This window comes from Ranitomeya variabilis, chromosome 8 (assembly GCF_051348905.1).
Source record: "Ranitomeya variabilis isolate aRanVar5 chromosome 8, aRanVar5.hap1, whole genome shotgun sequence".
Taxonomy (NCBI): Eukaryota; Metazoa; Chordata; class Amphibia; order Anura; family Dendrobatidae; genus Ranitomeya; species Ranitomeya variabilis.
Window position 1 is genome coordinate 43,633,439 of NC_135239.1, and position 21,104 is coordinate 43,654,542.

The following is a 21,104-nucleotide window of genomic DNA, read 5'->3' on the forward strand; positions in this document are numbered from 1 at the left end:
GTGTCATCTCACCTATATATAGTATATATCTGTGTGTCATCTCCTGTATATAGTATATACCTGTATGTCATCTCCTCCTATACATAGCATATACCTGTGTCATCTCCTCCTGTATATACTATATACCTGTAGGTAATCTGCTCCTGTATATAGTATATACCTGTGTGTCATCTCCTCCTGTATATAGTATATACCTGTATGTCATCTCCTCCTGTATGTAGTATGTACCTGTATGTCATCTCCTCCTCTATATAGTATATACCTGTGTGTCATCTCTCCTGTATATAGTATATATCTGTGTGTCATCTCCTCCTGTATATAGTATATACCTGTGTGTCATCTCCCCTGTAAATAGTATATACCTGTGTGTCATCTCCTGTATATAGTATATAGCTGTATGCCATCTCCTCCTGTATTAGCCCTCGTTCACACGTTATTTGGTCAGTATTTTTACCTCAGTATTTGTAAGCTAAAATGGCAGCCTGATAAATCCCCAGCCAACAGTAAGCCCACCCCCTGGCAGTATATATTAGCTCACACATACACATAATAGACTGGTCATGTGACTGACAGCTGCCGGATTCCTATATGGTACATTTGTTGCTCTTGTAGTTTGTCTGCTTATTAATCAGATTTTTATTTTTGAAGGATACCAGACTTGTGTGTGTTTTAGGGCGAGTTTCGTGTGTCAAGTTGTGTGTGTTGAGTTGCGTGTGGCGACATGCATGTAGGGACTTTTGTGAGATGAGTTTTGTGTGGCGACATGCGTGTAGCAACTTTTTGTGTGTCGAGTTGCATGTGACAGGTTAGTGTAGCAAGTTGTGTGCAGCAAGTTTTGCGCATGGCGAGTTTTGCGCGTGGCGAGTTTTATGTGTGGTGCCTTTTGAGTATGTGCAAGTTTTGTGTGAGGCAACTTTTGCATGTGTTGCAACTTTTGTGCATGTGGCAATTTTTCTGCGTGTGGCAATTTTTCTGCGTGTGCAAGTTTTGCGTGTGGCGAGTTTTGCACGTGTGGCGAGTTTTGCATGTGGAGAGTTTTGCGCGTGGCGAGTTTTGAGCGGCGACTTTTGTGTTTCTACTTTTATGTGGCGAGGTTGGTGTATGTGTGGTGAAATGTGCACTGAGGGTGGTATATGTGTTCGAGCACGTGGTAGTGTGTGGCGCATTTTGTGTGTGTGTTCATATCCCCGTGGTGGTGTGATTATCCCATGTTGGGGCCCCACCTTAGCAACTGTACAGTATATACTCTTTGGTGCCATCGCTGTCATTCTTTAAGTCCCCCTTGTTCACATCTGGCAGCTGTTAATTTGCCTCCAACACTTTTCCTTTCATTTTTTCCCCATTATGTAGATAGGGGCAAAATTGTTTGGTGACTTGGAAAGCGCGGGGTTAAAATTTCACCTCACAATATAGCTTTGACGCTCTCAGGGTCCAGACGTGTGACTGTGCAAAATTTTGTGCCTGTAGCTGCGACGCCTCCAACACTTTTCCTTTCACTTTTTCCCCATTATGTAGATAGGGGCAAAATTGTTTGGTGAATTGGAAAGCGCGGGGTTAAAATTTCACCTCACAACATAGCCTATGACGCTCTCGGGGTCCAGACGTGTGACTGTGCAAAATTTTGTGGCTGTAGCTGCTACGGTTCAGATGCCAATCCCGGACATACATACATACATACATACATACACACACACACACATTCAGCTTTATATATTAGATATATATATAAAAGAACACAGCAGCACATGTACATGAATCTAGGCCATGTGAAAACACAGACAAATATTCAATATGAATTATACTTCCCAAAAATATTTTTTTCACAAATGTTTTCAAAAAAATTATTTTCATAAAACTTACAGTAATAGATGAAATGAAGATTATTAGCGCATAAATTGGCCAATTCATTTGTGCCCATCAACCACGGCAAGGTGATCTCCCTCTGATGGGTCCTACTCTACCGTACATGCCACTTTTGGGCCACCAGCCTACAACTATGGACAAAACATGTCACTATGGGCTAAACCTACAATTTATGGGCAGGTAGAGTTGATTACCGCCACCTGCAAGGTCAATGGGAGGAGTGCAAGATCAGTCTGGATGCAGCCACATCCAATAACTAAATATATATATATATATATTTATATTTAATTCAGCGCTAGATAGCAGAAAAGCTGGTAATTCAATTGCCGGCTTTTCCTATCGCCTTCACAAACCTGACATGATGTGAGACATGGTTTACATACAGTAAACCATCTCATATCCCTTCTTTTATTACATATTCCTCTTTATTAATGTAAGAAGTGTATGTGTGTTAAGTTTGGGGGCTCTAGATATTAAAGTAAAGGGTTAAATCCCTTAAAAAATTGGCGTGGGCTCCCGCGCAATTTTCTCCGCCAGAGTGGGAAAGCCAGTGACTGAGGGCAGCTATTAATAGCCTAGAGAGGGACCATAGTTATTGCCCCCCCCTGGCTAAAAACATCTGCCCCCAGCCACCCCAGAAAAGGCCCATCTGGAAGATGCGCCTATTCTGGCACTTAGCCTCTCTCTTCCCACTCCGGTGTAGCGGTGGGATATGGGGTAATGAAGGGTTAATGTCACCTTGCTATTGTAAGGTGACATTAAGCTAGGTTAATAATGGAGAGGCATCAATTATGACACCTATCCATTATTAATCCAATAGTACGAAATGGTTAATAAAACACACACACATTATTAAAAAGTATTTTAATGAAATAAAGACACATGGTGTTTTAATATTTTATTATACTCTTAATCCACCTGAAGACCCTTGTCACCTGAAATAAATTAAAAAAAAACAAACAACAATATTCCGTACCTTCCATCATTCAGTCTTGTCCCACGCTGTAAATCCATCTGAAGGGGTTAAATAATTTTACAGCCAGGAGCTCTGCTAATGCAGCTGTGCTCCTGCCTGTAAAACTTGGTGAATGAATGGAATGCTGGATGAATTCATATGAACTCGATCGTGGGAACTTTTCTGAATATTTTCCCAGGCTCGAGTTCATATGGTAACTACAGTACATTCCCCTACATTCCATTCATTCACCAAGTTTTACTTATTCTTATATACTTATTCTATGTGTACACATTTATTCTACCTATTCTATTCTATTCTACCTATTCTATTCTGTCAGTGTGATTTTACTGTGCACCGCACTGAATTGACGGCTTTTCTATAGAACACCGCTGCGTATTTCTCACAAGTCACACACATGGTCCGTGTGTAATCCGTAATTTTCTCGCCCGCATAGACTTTTATTGGTGGATTTTTTGCGCAATACGCTGACAAATGCAGCATGCTGTAATTTTCTACGGCCGTAACATACTGTATATTACAGATGCGTAATATACGGCAGATAGGAGCAGCCCCATAGAGAATCATTGGCCGTGTGCAATGCGTATTTTCTGGACGTATTTTCTGCGCTCATACGTCCGTAAAACTCGCTAGTGTGACGCCGGCCTAATACTGACACTTCATTAGCAGAGGTGAATTAGCAGATGTTGGAACGCAGTCTCAGCTACCTGCAGAACCCTTGATGATGTCACCACTGGTCAATGATGTTTCCCTCGCAGCACCTCATTCCTCAGTGGTTCTCAGCATGGACAGTTGCATATTGGCACTATCCAGGTTGAAAACTGTTTATCCCCAGACATGGATTACGGAGTGGGACAGAATGACGGAGAGGTAAGGGATATTGTTGTTTTCTATTTTTGTTTTAGTACAGGAGATGAGGATTCAGTGGAATGGGCATTAGGTGAGTATAACTGTGTTTGTTATTTATAAATAAAAAAGGATAAGTGTGTTTTGTTTTTATTTCAAATAAAGGACTTTATTCTGGCTGTTTGTTTATTTACAATACAACTATAGAATTAGTAATGGATAGGTGTCTCCATTACTAAGCCATGGGCTTGATGTCACCAGACAATACAAATGTGACATCAACCCCACAAATATGAGCCCCACTTGCCACCGCCACAGGGCAAATGGGAAGAGCCAGGCAAAGCATCAGAATTGGCGCATCTAATATATATATACACTCACCGGCCACTTTATTAGGTACACCATGCTAGTAATGGGTTGGACCCCCTTTTGCCTTCAGAACTGCCTCAATTCTTCGTGGCATAGATTCAACAAGGTGCTGGAAGCATTCCTCAGAGATTTTGGTCCATATTGACATGATGGCATCACACAGTTGCCGCAGATTTGTTGGCTGCACATCCCAAAGATGCTCCATACAAGGCAGGATGGATCCATGCTTTCATGTTGTTTACGCCAAATTCTGACCCTACCATCCGAATGTCGCAGCAGAAATCGAGACTCATCAGACCAAGCAATGTTTTTCCAATCTTCTACTGTCCAATTTCGATGAGCTTGTACAAATTGTAGCCTCAGTTTCCTGTTCTTAGCTGAAAGGAGTGGTACCCGGTGTGGTCTTCTGCTGCTGTAGCCCATCTGCCTCAAAGTTCGACGCACTGTGCGTTCAGAGATGCTCTTAGGCCTACCTTGGTTGTAACGGGTGGCGATTTGAGTCACTGTTGCCTTTCTATCAGCTCGAACCAGTCTGCCCATTCTCCTCTGACCTCTGGCATCAACAAGGCATTTCCGCCCACAGAACTGCCGCTCACTGGATTTTTTTTCTTTTTCGGACCATTCTCTGTAAACCCTAGAGATGGTTGTGCGTGAAAATCCCAGTAGATCAGCAGTTTCTGAAATACTCAGACCAGCCCTTCTGGCACCAACAACCATGCCACGTTCAAAGGCACTCAAATCACCTTTCTTCCCCATACTGATGCTCGGTTTGAACTGCAGGAGATTGTCTTGACCATGTCTACATGCCTAAATGCACTGAGTTGCCGCCATGTGATTGGCTGATTAGAAATTAAGTGTTAACAAGAAGTTGGACAGGTGTACCTAATAAAGTGGCCAGTGAGTGTATATATATATATATATATATATATATATATATATATATATTGCAGCGTGGCTAAAGGGTGTCTAATCGACGGGAGATATGTGTCACATAGATGGCTTACCGCTGTGATGTAACCATAGCTGTCAGTATGTGTGTCAGGACCTGTGGTGATGTCAGAACCATATGGCTAATCATGTGACAGGTACCTGGGTGTGGTTTCAGGCTACATAATGGAGGTGTATTTGGCACATGGCAGTGAGTGTGGGAGTCTGTCATGGTGGACAGATTTCCATGTGTCCAGGGCGGACAATACAGACAGGAGTCTGTGTGTGTGGAGGGGCAAGCCTCCACAGTGTGTTAAGGCTTCAGGACTGAGCCTGAAGGAACGGACATTTGTTTCCCTATGCCTGAGCCAAAGGCTATATGTACGGACTGTTATCTTGTTTTGCTGCCTTGCTGGTTTATGGAGAAAATAAACCTGTCAACTTTTAAAGGAACGTGTCTCCTGCGTGTCAGCCATTGCATCTGAGCGAGTGAATCCCAACAATTGGTGTTTGGAATGCGGGCAAAGATCCAAGGAGCACATGTTGCAGTGCTGGCTGGACTGAGCCAGAGGAGGGGACGGTCTTGAGTAAAAACTGACCGGGGTCAGTGAGAACTGCAGTTTGTGGATACCTCTGAGGAGAAGAGGGATCCGGGAACCTGTGTGGCCGCCACCAACAGGTAACGGTCTGGAAACCGTGTGATACTGACCGGGGTCAGTGAAAAACTGTGTTTGGGCTGTAAAGCCCGGTGTGAAACATACCGAAGTCTGTGTGCTGTACTGACCGGGGTCAGTGAAAGACTGTTTTTGTTCTATAAAGCACGTGTGCAGGTGCTTGCTGTGGACCGGCGTGTCCAGGTATTTCTCTTTTTTTTTCCTTCTGTGGTCAGCTTGCTGAGGCTCGGTGAGGTCACGAAATTTGCTGTGGCTCGGTGGGGTCACGAAGGTGACAAGCGGCTTGCTGTGGATCGGCGGGTCCACGAAGCTGACAAGCGGCTTGCTGTGGATCGGCGGGTCCACGAAGTTTGGAGTGCAGAGCCTTGTAAAGTGTAGCTGCAGTTGCAGCAAAGAGAGAGAAAAAAAAAGAGACATTGCTGGTTAAATGTGTGCAGACTCTTAAAAGGACTAGAGTCACATTGGTGTGCTGGGCGAACTGGGGCCTGAGAGTGCTGTGGGAAGTCCACGGGGTGTACCCCAAAGTGGGGTGGTGTCCCTAAGAGTGGGGTGGAGTCCCAAAATGGAGCGGTGACCCCAAATAATTATGGTTGGCCAAAAAGGGGCTGTGTCTCAAAAGGGGGTAGTTGCCCAAAAGGGGGTGGAGTCCCTAAAAGGGGAGATGGCCCTAAAGGAGAAAATAGTCCACAAGGGGGCGGTAACCCAAAAGGGGGTGGAGTACAAAAAGGGGGCGGCAACCCAATTAGGGGTGGTGGCCCAAAAAGGGGCGGCGGCGAATGCGCTGTTGAACTGTTGCCAGGTTCAATGTAAGAACAGCGCATGTTCAGAATGTGGTACTGACTTTTCGTCTGACAAGATGTCACAGAGTTGTTCTGTAGAAGTCAATGGAGTGTGCGTGACTGGACTTTTGGACTCAGGGAGCCTGGTGACGCTGGTGAGCGCCACACTCCCTATCTATCTGATTCCCGGAAGGAAGATGGAAGCCCACTGCGTTCATGGGGTCGCTAGGGATTATCCGGTGTCCAGGGTAATCATTGAGATGCCCACTGTTATTGCCAGCCATGATGAACCTGTAGTCCCAGACTTGCCATTCCCTGTTGTAATAGGCCAGGACTTTGAAAGGTTTTGGGACTTGTGGGAGGAAAGGGGAGTGTCTGATTGCTCAGAACAGAGTCTGAGTGACCCTAAGGGAGCCTCACCACAACAGGAGGCTGTAGTGATTCCGAGTGGTGTGATGTATAAAGAGAAAGTAGCGCCACCTAATGTCAATAGTCCAGAGTTACGGGTGACTGGAAGAAAGTGTGGGTCTGACACCTGTTTAAGTGGGGACTTGCTGTTCCAGGATGACAGGGTGAGAGGGGGTGACTCCTATCCAGACTGTGACTCGAGCGCAAAGGGAAAAGAGTGCAGTAAGGAGGAGCCCAGTAAAAATCACAAATCTTCATCTCGTCGCGGGGGACGCAAAAAGATGGGACAGGTTACGCCCTCTGAGAAGAGAGATGATGAGGAAGAGACAGGGTCAGTTACAGATCAGGTTACTGTCTTTGATAAGGAGGTCACTTTACCTCTGAGAAATCCCAACACAGAGGTAGGGCTGGAATTAAAACAGACCTGTGGTAGTCCCATATCTGCAATGCCCGGAAAGAGTGAAGTGGCTCAGTATGATGAAGTACCTGATGCTGAAGAGATGGAGAACTCTGAAGTTACCAAGAGTCCAGAGGTACCTAAGAGTAAACCGACAGAGAGCCCAGGAGGGACCATAGAGGTGGTTGCAGAAACAGGTGGAACTCTGAAGAGGCAGAGTGTGGGTGGGCAAGAGCCCCCATCTGAAAATCTAATTAGAGAATTGGTGGTGCAACATGTGCTGGCCAAAAGAGAGCAGGACCATGAGATAGAGCTGCTTAAAGAGACAGTCGAGCAAGAAAGGGTCCTGAGACTGGCGATTGAGCACAGAGTGGATGAGCTGGAGAAGGAAGTCTCTGAACTCAGAGGTCACCTATCAGCATGTCAGGCCATGAATAGGGCCATATTGAAAGATATGGATGTGCTCAGAATGGCTCAAGAAAAGCATCAGCAGGAGCTTCTCCATAGAGAGGAGGAACGTCGCTGCCTGGCAGAGGAGTTGCCAATGCCCATCTTGGCGAAGGCTCAAGCGGAAGAAAAGACTGAGGAAGAGTTTGTGCTAAAAGCGGAACAAGAGAGTCACCCGGTCGTGACAGACGTCTTGGTGGAAAGGTCAGAGGCAAAAAGGGAGCCATCTGTCTATGAAGAGAGTGAGACCCCGCTCTTCAAGACTGTGATTGATGTACCCGAAGACATGCGAGAAGCGTGCGCCAGGAAGGGTGTGCATGAGGCATTTAGAAAGGCGGTAGAGGCGTGTAGTGTGCACTGGGCGCCTGAGACTCAGCAGTTGGTCATACTGTCGACTAGGGAAGTCACAGTGAAGCGGGTGGCTGTCCTGAGGGATATGCACCTACACTGCCTCAGTACAAAACAGAGGATCATTTTGAAGAATGATGAAGCTTTCGACGTTTGGAGCGTGAAAGGAAAGCTCTTAGTCGGTCGGGCTTAGTGGAAGACACAGTCCAAGTACCCAAAGCTCTGGTGGCGAAAGTAATTGGGAAACTTGGCAGAGTGATGCAGGAGATGGTGGATAAATCCGGTCTGAAGAGACTGAGGATACCGGCTGATGAAGAGGTCCAGGTCATGGATGAAGATGGGATGGTTCCGTTCCTTGTTGTCGGATCCAGAGAGAGTATTAGGAATATCCGCATGCTTCTGGAATATCGCATGGCATACCTAAGGGAGGTAGAGCAGCTGAGACTTGAGAGACTGCAAGTTAGTAAACAGCTGCCAGAGATGCGAAGAACGTTGCATAAGACCGGAAGTCCTCAAGCTGAAGCTAACAGAGGACATAGAGAAAAGTGGATGGATTCCTCTCCAGGCAATAAAGACCATGGGAGAAGGTGGCCTGATGAAACAGGTAGAAGCAGTGATGCCTCAGTCAGCTCAGGGTTAAGTGACCTAAGCAGGAGATCCTGTAGCAGACGAGAGGACAAGGGTTCAATAACAGGCTCTGACTTAGACAGACGGTTTGACTGTCAGGGACGACTGAGAGGGGTCTCTAATCGGTTAAGGACAAGTGCCAAGCCCCACGGCTTTAGGCAGAGGGGGGAGGTATGTAGCATGGCTAAAGGGTATGTAATCGACGGGAGATATGTGTCACATAGATGGCTTACCGCTGTGATGTAACCATAGCTGTCGGTATGTGTGTCAGGACCTGTGGTGATGTCAGAACCACATGTCTAATCATGTGACAGGTACCTGGGTGTGGTTTCAGCCTACATAATGGAGGTGTTTATTATTACCACTAAAAAACGGAGCAAAAACGTCCACTTCAACATATTTGTATAAAAAATACGAATAAGTTTATTGTAATCACATTAATAATCAATATACAGATCATAAAGACACAAAATACAAAATGTGCATGCTGTCAGCACAAACATATAGCAGGAGGCATTACAAAGAGAATATGACAGTAGCCAAGTTTAGAGGGGGAGTACAAAAAGTACCCTTCAGGTTACAGCATTAGTCCCTATATGGTGTATGGCCCTGTGTAAACATATCACTAGGTCCAATAGTACCCATAACACGGCCACCACATGGATGAAGTCACATAGTTAAATACAATAGCTGCAGTGCTTACCCATTGGTAGTCAGGGTTCGTACTCCCACCTCGCTTGGCTCCCCGGACGCGCGTTTCGTGTGGCTTTTTCAACAGGGTGTACCTATGTTAACTATGTGACTTCATCCATGTGGTGGCCGTGTTATGGGTACTATTGGACCTAGTGATATGTTTACACAGGGCCATACACCATATAGGGACTAATGCTGTAACCTGAAGGGTTCTTTTTGTACTCCCCCTCTAAACTTGGCTACTGTCATATTCTCTTTGTAATGCCTCTTGCTATATGTTTGTGCTGACAGCATGCACATTTTGTATTTTGTGTCTTTATGATCTGTATATTGATTATTAATGTGATTACAATAAACTTATTCGTATTTTTTATACAAATATGTTGAAGTGGACGTTTTTGCTCCGTTTTTTAGTGGTAATTTTATTTTGGAGTAGTCCAATTAGGACATCCTTAGGGTGCCTTGAGAGAGTTAGGACTACCTGCTCACCATCATTGGAATTATTGGTGCTTCATGATTATAGTAATATACATAATGGAGGTGTGTTTGGCACATGGCAGTGAGTGTGGGAGTCTGTCATGGTGGACAGATTTCCATGTGTCCAGGGCGGACAATACAGACAGGAGTCTGTGTGTGTGGAGGGGCAAGCCTCCACAGTGTGTTAAGGCTTCAGGACTGAGCCTGAAGGAACGGACATTTGTTTCCCTATGCCTGAGCCAAAGGCTATATGTACGGACTGTTATCTTTTTTTGCTGCCTTGCTGGTTTATGGAGAAAATAAACCTGTCAACTTTTAAAGGAACGTGTCTCCTGTGTGTCAGCCGTTGCACCTGAGCTATCCGTGGCCCCTTACCAGCCTGAAAATGCCAGCCACCAGCTATCTGCTTAAGATTGGCTGGTTGGCACCGAGATCTCATCTCCCGAGATCTCATTCTGCACATGCGCCACCTCCGGCGGCCATTTTCATGAAGATCAACTCATCATTACAGCAATGGAAGTGTGGGGGCTCAGGCCTTTCACAAAATGCCGGTAGATCCCCCGCACTACCGATCATCTGCCAAACTGCCATGCATCAGCATGGGATGGATGTCTGGGGGCTTTCACAAAATGGTGGAGCCACCGCACCACCGAGCCTGCAGCACCAGCCTGGGATGAGCCAGACCACCGAACACCTGCTAAGACCCCGCTCCACCAGCGCTCCCTATCACACCCTACCCCCCGGGCAAAACGAATAATTCAGACTGTAAGACGGACCCTCATTTGACACATTAATTTTTTTTCCTATTTTACTTCTGAAAATTTGAGGTGCATCTTATGGTCCGGAGCATCTTATAGTCTGAAAAGTACGGTAATGCATAATGTCCGTGGTGTACAGTATAGGATAGCATAGTGTAAGACAAAATAGCTAGGACTTAGGATATAAGATAGGTAAGATAAGATAGTGACTGTAGTTAGTGATATTAGGGTAAGGATAGAATTACTGTTCAGGACTAGCCCATAGTGGGAGCGGCTTAGTGTTAGGGAAAGAGACCACTTCTTGTAGTTAAAAGAAAGAAGGACTGTACGGGTCTTATCTGGGTAACAATGTTAAAAGAATTGCATAATGGTGCTCACCAGGTCAGATTTTGTGCACACAAACACTGATAATGCTTTAGGCTGCTGCAGATCCATGAGATAAAAGTGCAGGTAATGGAGAAACAAATGAGTTAATTCTCCGCTGTCATAAGGGAAAGACTAATTTGAGTATAAGGGTTTTATTTGTCAACATGTTTTGAAAAGTATACAAACTTCTTCCTCAGGACAATCACAATAGATTTCTATATATGATCTATCATGGTTGTCCTGAGGAAGAATTTTGTATACTTCAAAATGCGTTGACAAATAAACCACTTATACTCGGATTGGCATCCGGCAGCGCACAATTAACCCAATTGTTTCTCCATTACCTGTACTTCCTGTAGTTAGGCAGATAGGGAGAAGTTCATGATCAAGTAGAAAATGTCAGTGAGCAGTGCTGCCATTGTGGGTGAACTATGGAGAAGGAGAGTAAGGGTCAAAGGAGCAGCGTGACCTTGAACTTGTCTAAGGTGAGACAGAGTGGCCTTTTAGCTTAAAGGGGTCCTTGGATAAGTCGACGTGTCACAAAAAACTCTGAGCTTGCAAAACGTCGAAGGTAACGTGCCTAAATAGGACTGAATGATAGATCTAGGGTGCCAGTAGTGGAAGAAATAGGACGAGGAACCGCTGAGCAGGTAGAGAGACATGCTGATCAGGACTGTGACGACAAGCTAGGCTGTGATGAAGTAGGGCAAAACAGTGTCCTTCACCGTCCCTGGAGGAGACTACAGTGGAAGGACATGATTTGCAAAACGACCATAAGACTTTGTACCCGCTACGCCTTGTCTATAACTCTTGCCAAGTTACCGTTCAGTTAAGACTGCGTTATAGAATGGGAGTCTCTTTTTTTGGACTGTGGAACCTATGGTCCTGGCCAGACAACACCAATGGCTACAAGTGGCCTGCACCAACATTAGCACCCACACAGGACTCACACTTTCATGTAGTGTGCTGGGGTGTGAAATCTCAAAATCTGGAGGGATCAGAGGAATCATTGTTATCAATACATCATCCAACAATATTACAGTACATACATTGTACAGCACTGTGGTCCAGCCCTCCATGGTTATACACTGGAAGACGGTCAGCACCGCAAATAGGATGTTGTCAAACTGAGTAATTCCATCATTAGGTCCAATCCAATCCTTGCACACATATCGATTTGGACATCCGGGTACTCCGCAGGGTTGAGGAGGATCCATTGCTTCCCATGCTGCAAAACAGAAGTTTGCCATATAAGTAGCAGCAGGAAGCAGCCACTGTACATAATGGAGACAATTTATTGTTTTTCTTGGCACAACTTGTTATATTATCCTATGCCTAGTTGTCATTGATGCTCGTGCCTTGGGAAATATCTATAGTGGCTGCAGTGGCAACCGTCTGGCCCTGGCCTCTCTGTAGAGGACAACATTATTATGTATGGTACATGTCAGGTTGGCAAGGTATATACCAAAAAGGGGCCCAGGATGAGGGACATATATACGAGAATGGGGGACATATATGCCAGAAAGGGGCCCATGATAGGGGACATATATACCAGAATTGGGGACATAGTATACCAAAAAGGGGCCTAGGATGGGGGGCATATATACCAGAAAGAGGCCTTGGATAGGGGGCAAATATTCCAGGATGGGAGACATATATTCCAGAAAGGTACCCAAGAAAGGGGACATATACACCAGAATAGGGGACATAATATACCAGAAAGGGGTCCAGGATGGGGGGCATATATACCAGAATGAGGGACATATATACCAAGAAGGGAACTAGGATGAGGGACACATATACCAGGATGGGGTACATACACTATATACCAGAAAGGGGCCCAGGAGAGGGGACATATATACTTGAAGTGGCCCAGGATGGGAGACATTACTACATAATGAAGGGGGAAGGGATAAAACTTATGTCTTTATAGTATTTAGAATATTACAAGGGCCCATATATCTGACCAACATGCAGTGGGGCCAGGTTCAAATTTTGCAAAGGGGCCCATTGGATTCTAGTTAGGCCGCAGGATACCACTGTCCTTTGCATAAAAAAAAAGTCCCTCATAGTCGTTAGTGACTTACAGGGAAATTGCAGGATTACCTGATGTACTTTGATTGTTGTGCTTCCTAATCACCTAGGGATACACTGAGGTTCCATTGTGTTGTGGGAATCCCCCAATTTTGCGGTGACTATGCAGTAGCCATTTTACAGAGAAGCATCAGAGTAATATACCGTACGTGTACCTGACTGGTTACTGTAACAGGCCTTGTGCAATTTGCCGCTGTAAAACTCAAGTCCAATAATTGCAAACATTAGAATGGCGAAAAAAAGCAGTAATCCAATCTGAAGCAGAGGGACCATCGCCTTCATTATGGATTTTAAGACGATCTGTAAACCTGTGGGGAACACAACACATTGATAAACTTAAAGGGAAGTTCATTTTTGCGGCCATGTGTAGCTGGTGGATTCCAGAAGCAGCAGTTTATATCGTGTTAATGCACTTTTTAGAGAAAATATTCAGTAGAATTATTTCCATGATCGTAGACACTTAAGTGAATTTTTTTAAGCGGGACAGCACTCAAAAAAAGCCAGAAAACGCACTTAAAAAAGCTTTAAAAGTATCTTTCTATACATTTCTATTGAAGGTCCGCTTAGTCATAGTTTCAGACTTTTAAGCTTTTTGTTTCCTTTTCAGGTTTGAAAAATGCCTGGTGGTAAAAAAAAGGGTTTGTCAATTCTTTGATGCAATGGTATTGGCTCCAAACTAGACACTGTCCGATCAGAAGACTGCAAAGAATATTTCAGGATAAAAACTATTCCAAAACATTTCAAAAACTCTACAAAACTGCTTCCAAAAAGTCACCAACGAAAAACATTTACTGAACCAATTTCCACTAGAAAACTCATCATTTTTTATCACTTCTAAAAACTTGGTGCACATAACCATAAAATATGTTCACACATATTTTTTTTAAAGACTTTTATCAGAAACTCTCCATAATCTTTCTCAGTAAAATTCACTTTGTGGTTCTTATGAAAAGGGTTTTTTAGCTTTTTCTTTTTCTAAAGAAGTTATGAAAAGCCCCAGGAGGAAAAAAAAATGAGCAAAAAAATTGGGCTGCAAAAACCTCATCAAGAAAAACTCTTCCAAAACTCTTCCAAACTGATTTAGGAAACACTTTAGAGAAATAAAAACTCCAAAACCTCGCAAAAAAAGGAGAGTTTTCAGGAGCTTTTTTTGCTGCTGAAAAAGTCATGGTTTTTGAATTCCTCAAAAATCTCTTTGTGTCTGGAGCCTAAGGCCACGTTCACACATTCAGTATTTGGTCAGTATTTTACATCAGTATTCATAAGCCAAAATCAGTAGTGGAACAGAGGAAAAATATAACAGAAACTCGTGCACATGCACAACTTCTGTATTTTCAACCACTTCTGGTTTTGGCTGATATAAATACTGACCAAATACTGAACATGTGAATGAGGCCTAAGAGGAATCAATGAACAAAATAATGAGTCCAAAAACATTATGACATTTGGTCATATACAAATTACAGCAGTTAAAAAAAACTTTTCACCAGCACCCTTGAAATGATTTTTGAATATCTTTTTGGTAACTCTGAATTGTGCTGTCCTCTCTCATTCCTCCTATAAATAAATGAATTAGTTGACAACTTGGCTTTACTATTCCCTCTGCCAAAAAATTGTCAGGTTATTGATATAAAATATCATAGTATCTATTATTATATTTCTACAGTCCCATATTGGAACTAAAAAAAAATGCAAGATATAAATAATATAAACTAATGCTTTTTTGAAGTTGTCTATAGTGACTGCTGGTGATTGTGGCTTTCATCTAACAACTAAAAAACGTAAAAAAAAGTCAAATATTTTTTAAACAAACAAAAGCAAAGAAACAAAAAAGCCCAAAAATAAGAAAAATCCTATAAAGTCCATTAATATGAAAAGAAACGTAATCTCAAATACAGAAACCATAGTCTATAGCAAAAAGTCCCGGGACTGTCAGCCAGGACTTATGTGGGTATATACCCTATGGAGCTCCTAAACAGCGTGTAACTACCAGAAATTGGAGCATATTGACCACACAGCAATACAAGATATTTAAAAAGTACATAACTATAATAGTATAATATATCAAAACAGACAATCAATATGACACATATCAAAAAACAGAGCTATTTGAGTTCGGCCAAGGTACACCAGTAAAAACATGGTGTTACATCATGGATATATGACACGGAGAAAAGTGATTCTTGTACTACAAGACATATGCTGATTACCCCTAATATGTAATTAGTGCCTATAAAGTGAATGTGCAAATTGCTGTATAAAATTGAGGGGAATAGCATATCCTAACTGCTATATAGAGAAATTATAATCTAATATCATCAAAATTAATCTGGTCAGTGACCACTCATTGACAAAAAATCCATATGGCAGAGGAACTATTATGAACATTTAATAAACTTTACCCATGTCAACATCCATGAGTGCAGATACGCACCCCATGGGGGTAAATACAGGGTGGGCCATTTACTGTATATGGATACACCTAAATAAAATGGGAATGGTTGGTGATATCAACTTTCTGTTCATGGCACATTAGTGTATGGGAGGAGGAAAACTTTTCAAGATGGGTGGTGACCATGGTGGCCATTTTGAAGTTGGCCATTGTGGATCCAACTTTATTTCTTCCAATGGTAAGAGGGTTATGTGACACATCAAACTTATTGAGAATTTCACAAGAAAAACAATGATGTGCTTGGTTTTAAAATAGCTTTATTGTTTCATGAGTTATTTACAAGTTTATGACCACTTATAAAATGTGTTCAAAATGCTGCCCATTGTGTTGAACTGTCAATGCAACCCTCTTCTCCCACTCTTGACACACTGATAGCAACACCGCAGAATAAATGCTAGCACAGGCTTCCAGTATCCATTGTTTCAGATGCTGCATATCTCGTATGTTCACAGCATAGGCAATTGCCTTCAGATGACCCCAAAGATAAAAGTCTAAGGGGGTCAGATCGGGAGACCTTGGTGGCCATCCAAGTGGCCCACGACAACGAATCAACTTTCCAGGAAACTGTTCATGTAGGAATTCTCAGACCTGACACCCAAGATGGTGCACCACCCTCTTCCCATTGAAAAAAATAAAGTTGGATCCAAAATGGCCGACTTCAAAATGGCCACCATGGTCATCACCCATCTTGAAAAGTTTTCCCCCTCCCATATACCCCCCTCCCATATACCAATGTGCCACAAATAGGAAGTTGATATCACTAACCATTCCCATTATAGTTAGGTGTATCCACATAAATGGCCCACCCTGTACATACATATTTACCAATAACATTTTGTCTATGTTCCATAATACATTGTGAAAAACATTAACATGGCTTCACATTAATAAAGGTAAACTTACTAGGGATTCCAGAGACCAGTTTTAGTGGCCGGAGAACACGCACTGCCCGCAACGTGCGCAGGTCTACATGAGTATTGAAGTGAGTACCAGCTGTGGCCAAAATGCTGCAATAGAAACAGAAAGGTATGAGGGATTGTGCTAATCGTTGCAAAAATATGTAAATGCTTGGCATTCCTTGAAAACAAAAACCTAAAACCGCCTGGGAATATATGGTATAGTATCGGTGTGGTGTTATTTTCTTGTCTAGTGTGGGTGTAACGCTGAACACCTCGAACATAAAAGGCTCCTTCTACATTAGGTCTGACCTGGTGGTTGCAGAACGTCCAATGCCACCATCCATGATGTACCACATGGTGTCACAAACAATTCCTCAATTAGTACGCCTAGGTTTAATGTTGTATCTTGTGGTCATCTTATGCGGTTTAAAGGTGATATGCCCGGTGAGATCGCCTTTTGTGCTGTTCACTTCTTCGTTACAGTCACAGTACTTTGCACATGCACATATTTTTCACTTTATCTCTGCTATGTTTAGTGCATTGCACATCTTTGGGTCCATGCTTACAATGGCCAATCAAACCTGATGCATTGGGTATGACTGTACCCAATAAATGGCTCCAAGTAGAAATATGGAGGCAAGATGAAGTCCAAGTTCTTAAAGGGAACCTGTCACCCCCCCAGGCATTTTTAACTAAAAGAGCCACCTTGTGCAGCACTAATGCTGCATTCTGTCAAGGCGGCTCTTTTATTTGGGGTCCCTTCCAATGCTGAAATATTCATTTTTATAATTTTCCCCTCATACTTGTAGTCTGTCTGGGGGGCATGTCTTTTCCCCAGACACAAATGCCTCCCATCCATCCCTCAGCCCCTCTGTGCACCGGGCGCCACCTCCTCTGTCTTCATTAACATCCCCGGCGCCTGCGCTGTAAGTTCCCATCATGTGATGGGAGTCGAAGGGCAGCGCAAACTGCGCATGCCCGAAAAAAAACTTACAGCGCAGGCGCCGGGGACATTAATGACCACAGAGGAGGCGGCGCACGGCGCACGGAGGGGCTGAGGAATGGCTGGGAGGCGTTTGTGTCTGGAGGAAAAGACATGCCCCCCGGACAGGCTACAGGTATGAGGGGCAAATTATAAAAATGAATATTTCAGCTTTGGAAGGGACCCAAAATAAAAGAGCCTCCTTGACAGAATGCAGCATTAGTGCTGCACAAGGTGGCCCTTCTAGTTAAAAACGCCAGGCGGGGTGACAGGTTCCCTTTAACTACTTAGGAAGAGTAATCACTTTGCTTCTAAGGGGAGATTGTGTTGGGTTAGACTTTGTCCACACCTCTTTTTCCAGACACATTGGAGGAATACACCTTGAGAATTCCCAATTTTCCACCTACAATTTAAGCCTCCAACGTGCGCCGATTCTTAGGTATACAGTGACATATGTTGGTCAGTGGGAGGTTTGTTTATTTCCTCTTCTAACTTCACACAGTAAAGACTCGAGTCTCCGTTTCCACCCACCAACACACACAAAAGTCAAGGAGAGTGCACCGCACACGGCTCAACGCCATCGAAGGCAGAGCTGTACATCCCCAGGATACTGTGCCCTGGATGCACCCTGGATGGCTGAGACCACTGGAGAAAATAAGAACAAGAGTAGAGCTCTTTACTCTGTTTCTCCACGGAATCTTCAGACTAATAGGTCTCAGTGAGGCTCATCCCTGGGAGAAGTGTGCAGTGTTTGTACACACATTGTTGTAAAATATCACAAACATACCATGAAAGAAGTTTGGATTACAATCACAAACTACGCAATATACGGCCATAGCCAATAGCAGCATAAGATGAGCTTGGAGGCTCTAAAAGAAGGGTAAATACGGTTTTCAGAATCTCCAGACTGGCAAACAGTGAGCTATATTGATATAGCATCTATACCATACACCTAGCCCACGATAACGTACCAGTTACAATCTGCCAGGGACCAGCTGCTACCTGTCACCAAGCACCAGTAGAGAGGAACCCAAAAGCCATGTATCCTGATCGCTGGATTGCCTCACTCAGCAGGAGTAGAAAACAGTTGTCATGGAGGAGAAGGTCCCTGTATCTCCCCAACTTCATCCCACCTCCTTCAAGCTCCTGTGGCCATGTCAAGACAGGAAAAAGTACTGCACTAAGCATATCACGACCCCAATCTCAGTGCAAAAAAAAATCATGTACTCTAATATTATTTTTTTACTTTGCCCTTGTCCCTTTACATAGAGACTATGGTTTTCTTTACAGTGACGCATAATTGAGGATAACGGACATCTTTTTATCCAAAGTCACGTGATTGGGTCCTATGGATAAGTTTAGAATGTACGCTGGGATTGTTCCTGGTGAATAAACCAAAAATGTGAACAGAGCCTTAGTCACCTCAACTTTGCTGGTTTCTTACTGCTGGGTCCAGCACCAATCGTTGGTATTCTCAACACGCGCCCTAACGCTTCTTCATTCATTCTCTATGGGGCTGCTGGAAATCACCGAGCGCAGCATTCGGCAGCCCCAAAGAGATTAAACAGAGCAGAAGTCAAGCATGTGCACAACCACTCCATTCTGCCGGATTCTGGGGGATCTTGCGGTGAGACCCCCACCATTCCACAAGTTATCACGTATCCTATAGATAGGTGATGACTTAGTTTTACTGGACTACACCTTTAACTTTGTTTTTAATTGGTTTCTCTGTTCAACCTTATACTTTCAGTTCATTAACATTCTACACTTTATTGCCATTATTAGAATTTCCGGATTACAAGATGCAAGTTTCTTGTATAGAGTTGAATATGCATAAATAAAATATATATTTATCTATCAGAGGCGAATACCTGATAGACATTTCAAAAGAGCATTTAAAAAAAAAAGTTGAAAGGATCCTGGCAATTTAGGAAACACAAAATTGGGCTATTGTTCAACTAATTTCTTTAATTATAGGCCAGAGTTTCATTCCCTACTGTGATTCCAACAAACTCCGCAATTAGCAATCTAAAACGTTGTTCTCAAGCCAACCGATCCATCTACTTGACAATGGCCATTAGCAAACTTGTGTAGTATAACAACTACTTACCTAATAATCGAGAGAGATATATTGTGACAATAGCGACTTCTCAGTATTCAACAAATGAACACAAATCACTGCTTGTAAATTGTAAAATCAATATTTACACTTAAAAAAGAAAAAAAACTAAACAAAGAGTAACAAATAAAAAAACAATACTTGAAAAACTGTGGTTCATATATGGTAGGTTGTAGGGATACTTGATTTTTGGCAAAGATTCAGATACACACAGGCACCAGGTTATAGCTTCTTCTTTGGGTAAGATTAAGCATGGGGTCTCTCACCCTTACAAGGACACAGGCCTTCCTCCTTTCTCAGTCTGATTAGCACCCACACTGAATGCCTCTCTAACACCACACATACGTGAAGCATTCAGAAGCCTTTTACCGAGAAGCTAAACTAGAGATATGGGAGCGATGATTCCCACCCAGTCTATTTAGCCACTCCTAAATCCCAAACCCAAAGTCCAATCTGAACAAGAAAAAAAAAGCAACTTAGGCTACTTTCACACTAGCGTTAACTGCAATACGTCGCAAATGCGTCGTTTTGCCGAAAAAACGCATCCTGCAAAAGTGCTTGCAGGATGCGTTTTTTCAGCATTGACTAACATTAGCGACGCATTTGCGACGCATTGCCACACGTCGCAACCGTCGTGCGACGGTTGCGTCGTGTTGTGGCGGACCGTCGGGACCAAAAAACGTTACATGTAATGCATGCGCGGCCGGAACTCCGCCCCCACCTCCCCGCACTTCCCCGCACCTCACAATGGGGCAGTGGATGCGCTGGAAAAATGCATCTGCTGCCCCCGTTGTGCGGCGGAGACAACGCTAGCGTCGGGGACCTCGGCCCGACGCACTGCGACGGACCGAGCCCGACGCTAGTGTGAAAGTAGCCTTAAAGTTACTGGAGCCTTCTTTTCTGGGATGTAAAAGTTTGGGCACGCCTGGTCAAAATTACTGTTATTGTGAACAGTTAAGCAAGTTGAAAATAAAATGATCTCTAAAAGGCCTAAAGTTAAAGATGACACATTTCCTTTCTGTTTTAGGGAAAAAATATGTAGTTTCATCTTTTACATTTTAAAAACTACAGAAATTAAAATGAGCAAAATTTTGCACACCCTTCATGGTTAGTACCTACTAGCACCCGCTTTTCAAAATATCACAGCTTGTAAACCCTTTTTGTAGCCAGACAAGAGTCTTTCAATTCTTGTTTGAGGGATTTTCATGCATTCTTCCTTGGAAAATTCTTCCAGTTCTGTCAGATTCCTGGGTCGTCTTGCATACACTGCTATTTTGAGGTCTAGCCACAGATTTTCAATGATGTTCAGATCAGGGGACTGTGAGGACCATTGTGAAGCCTACAGCTTGTGCCTTTTGAGGTTGTCTATTGTGGATTTTGATGTGTGTTTAGGATTTTTTATCCATTTGTAGAAGCCATCCTCTTTTCAACTTCAGCTTTGTTACATATGGTGTTATGTTTGCATCAAGAAGATGTTGAAATTTCATTGAATCCATTCTTAACTCAACCTGTGAAATGTTCCCAGTGCCATTGGCTGCAACAGAACCCCAAAGCATGATTGATTCACCTCCATACTTAATGGCTGGTGAGATGTTCTTTTCCT

General features: G+C 43.4%; 1 protein-coding gene across 6 annotated transcripts in view; it reads right to left on the minus strand.

The window, feature by feature from the left end:
- CACNA1E (calcium voltage-gated channel subunit alpha1 E) overlaps positions 1-21,104 on the minus strand; it is a 718,540-nt gene that overhangs the window by 145,858 nt on the left and 551,578 nt on the right. For all 6 annotated transcript variants that reach the window (XM_077276797.1, XM_077276799.1, XM_077276796.1 and 3 more), the window contains 3 exons: positions 16,405-16,508; positions 13,205-13,357; positions 12,005-12,183 (listed from right to left, as the gene is read on the minus strand). In XM_077276797.1, coding sequence (XP_077132912.1) covers positions 12,005-12,183; positions 13,205-13,357; positions 16,405-16,508 — 436 coding nt within the window. The remainder of the gene's footprint in view (positions 1-12,004; positions 12,184-13,204; positions 13,358-16,404; positions 16,509-21,104) is intronic.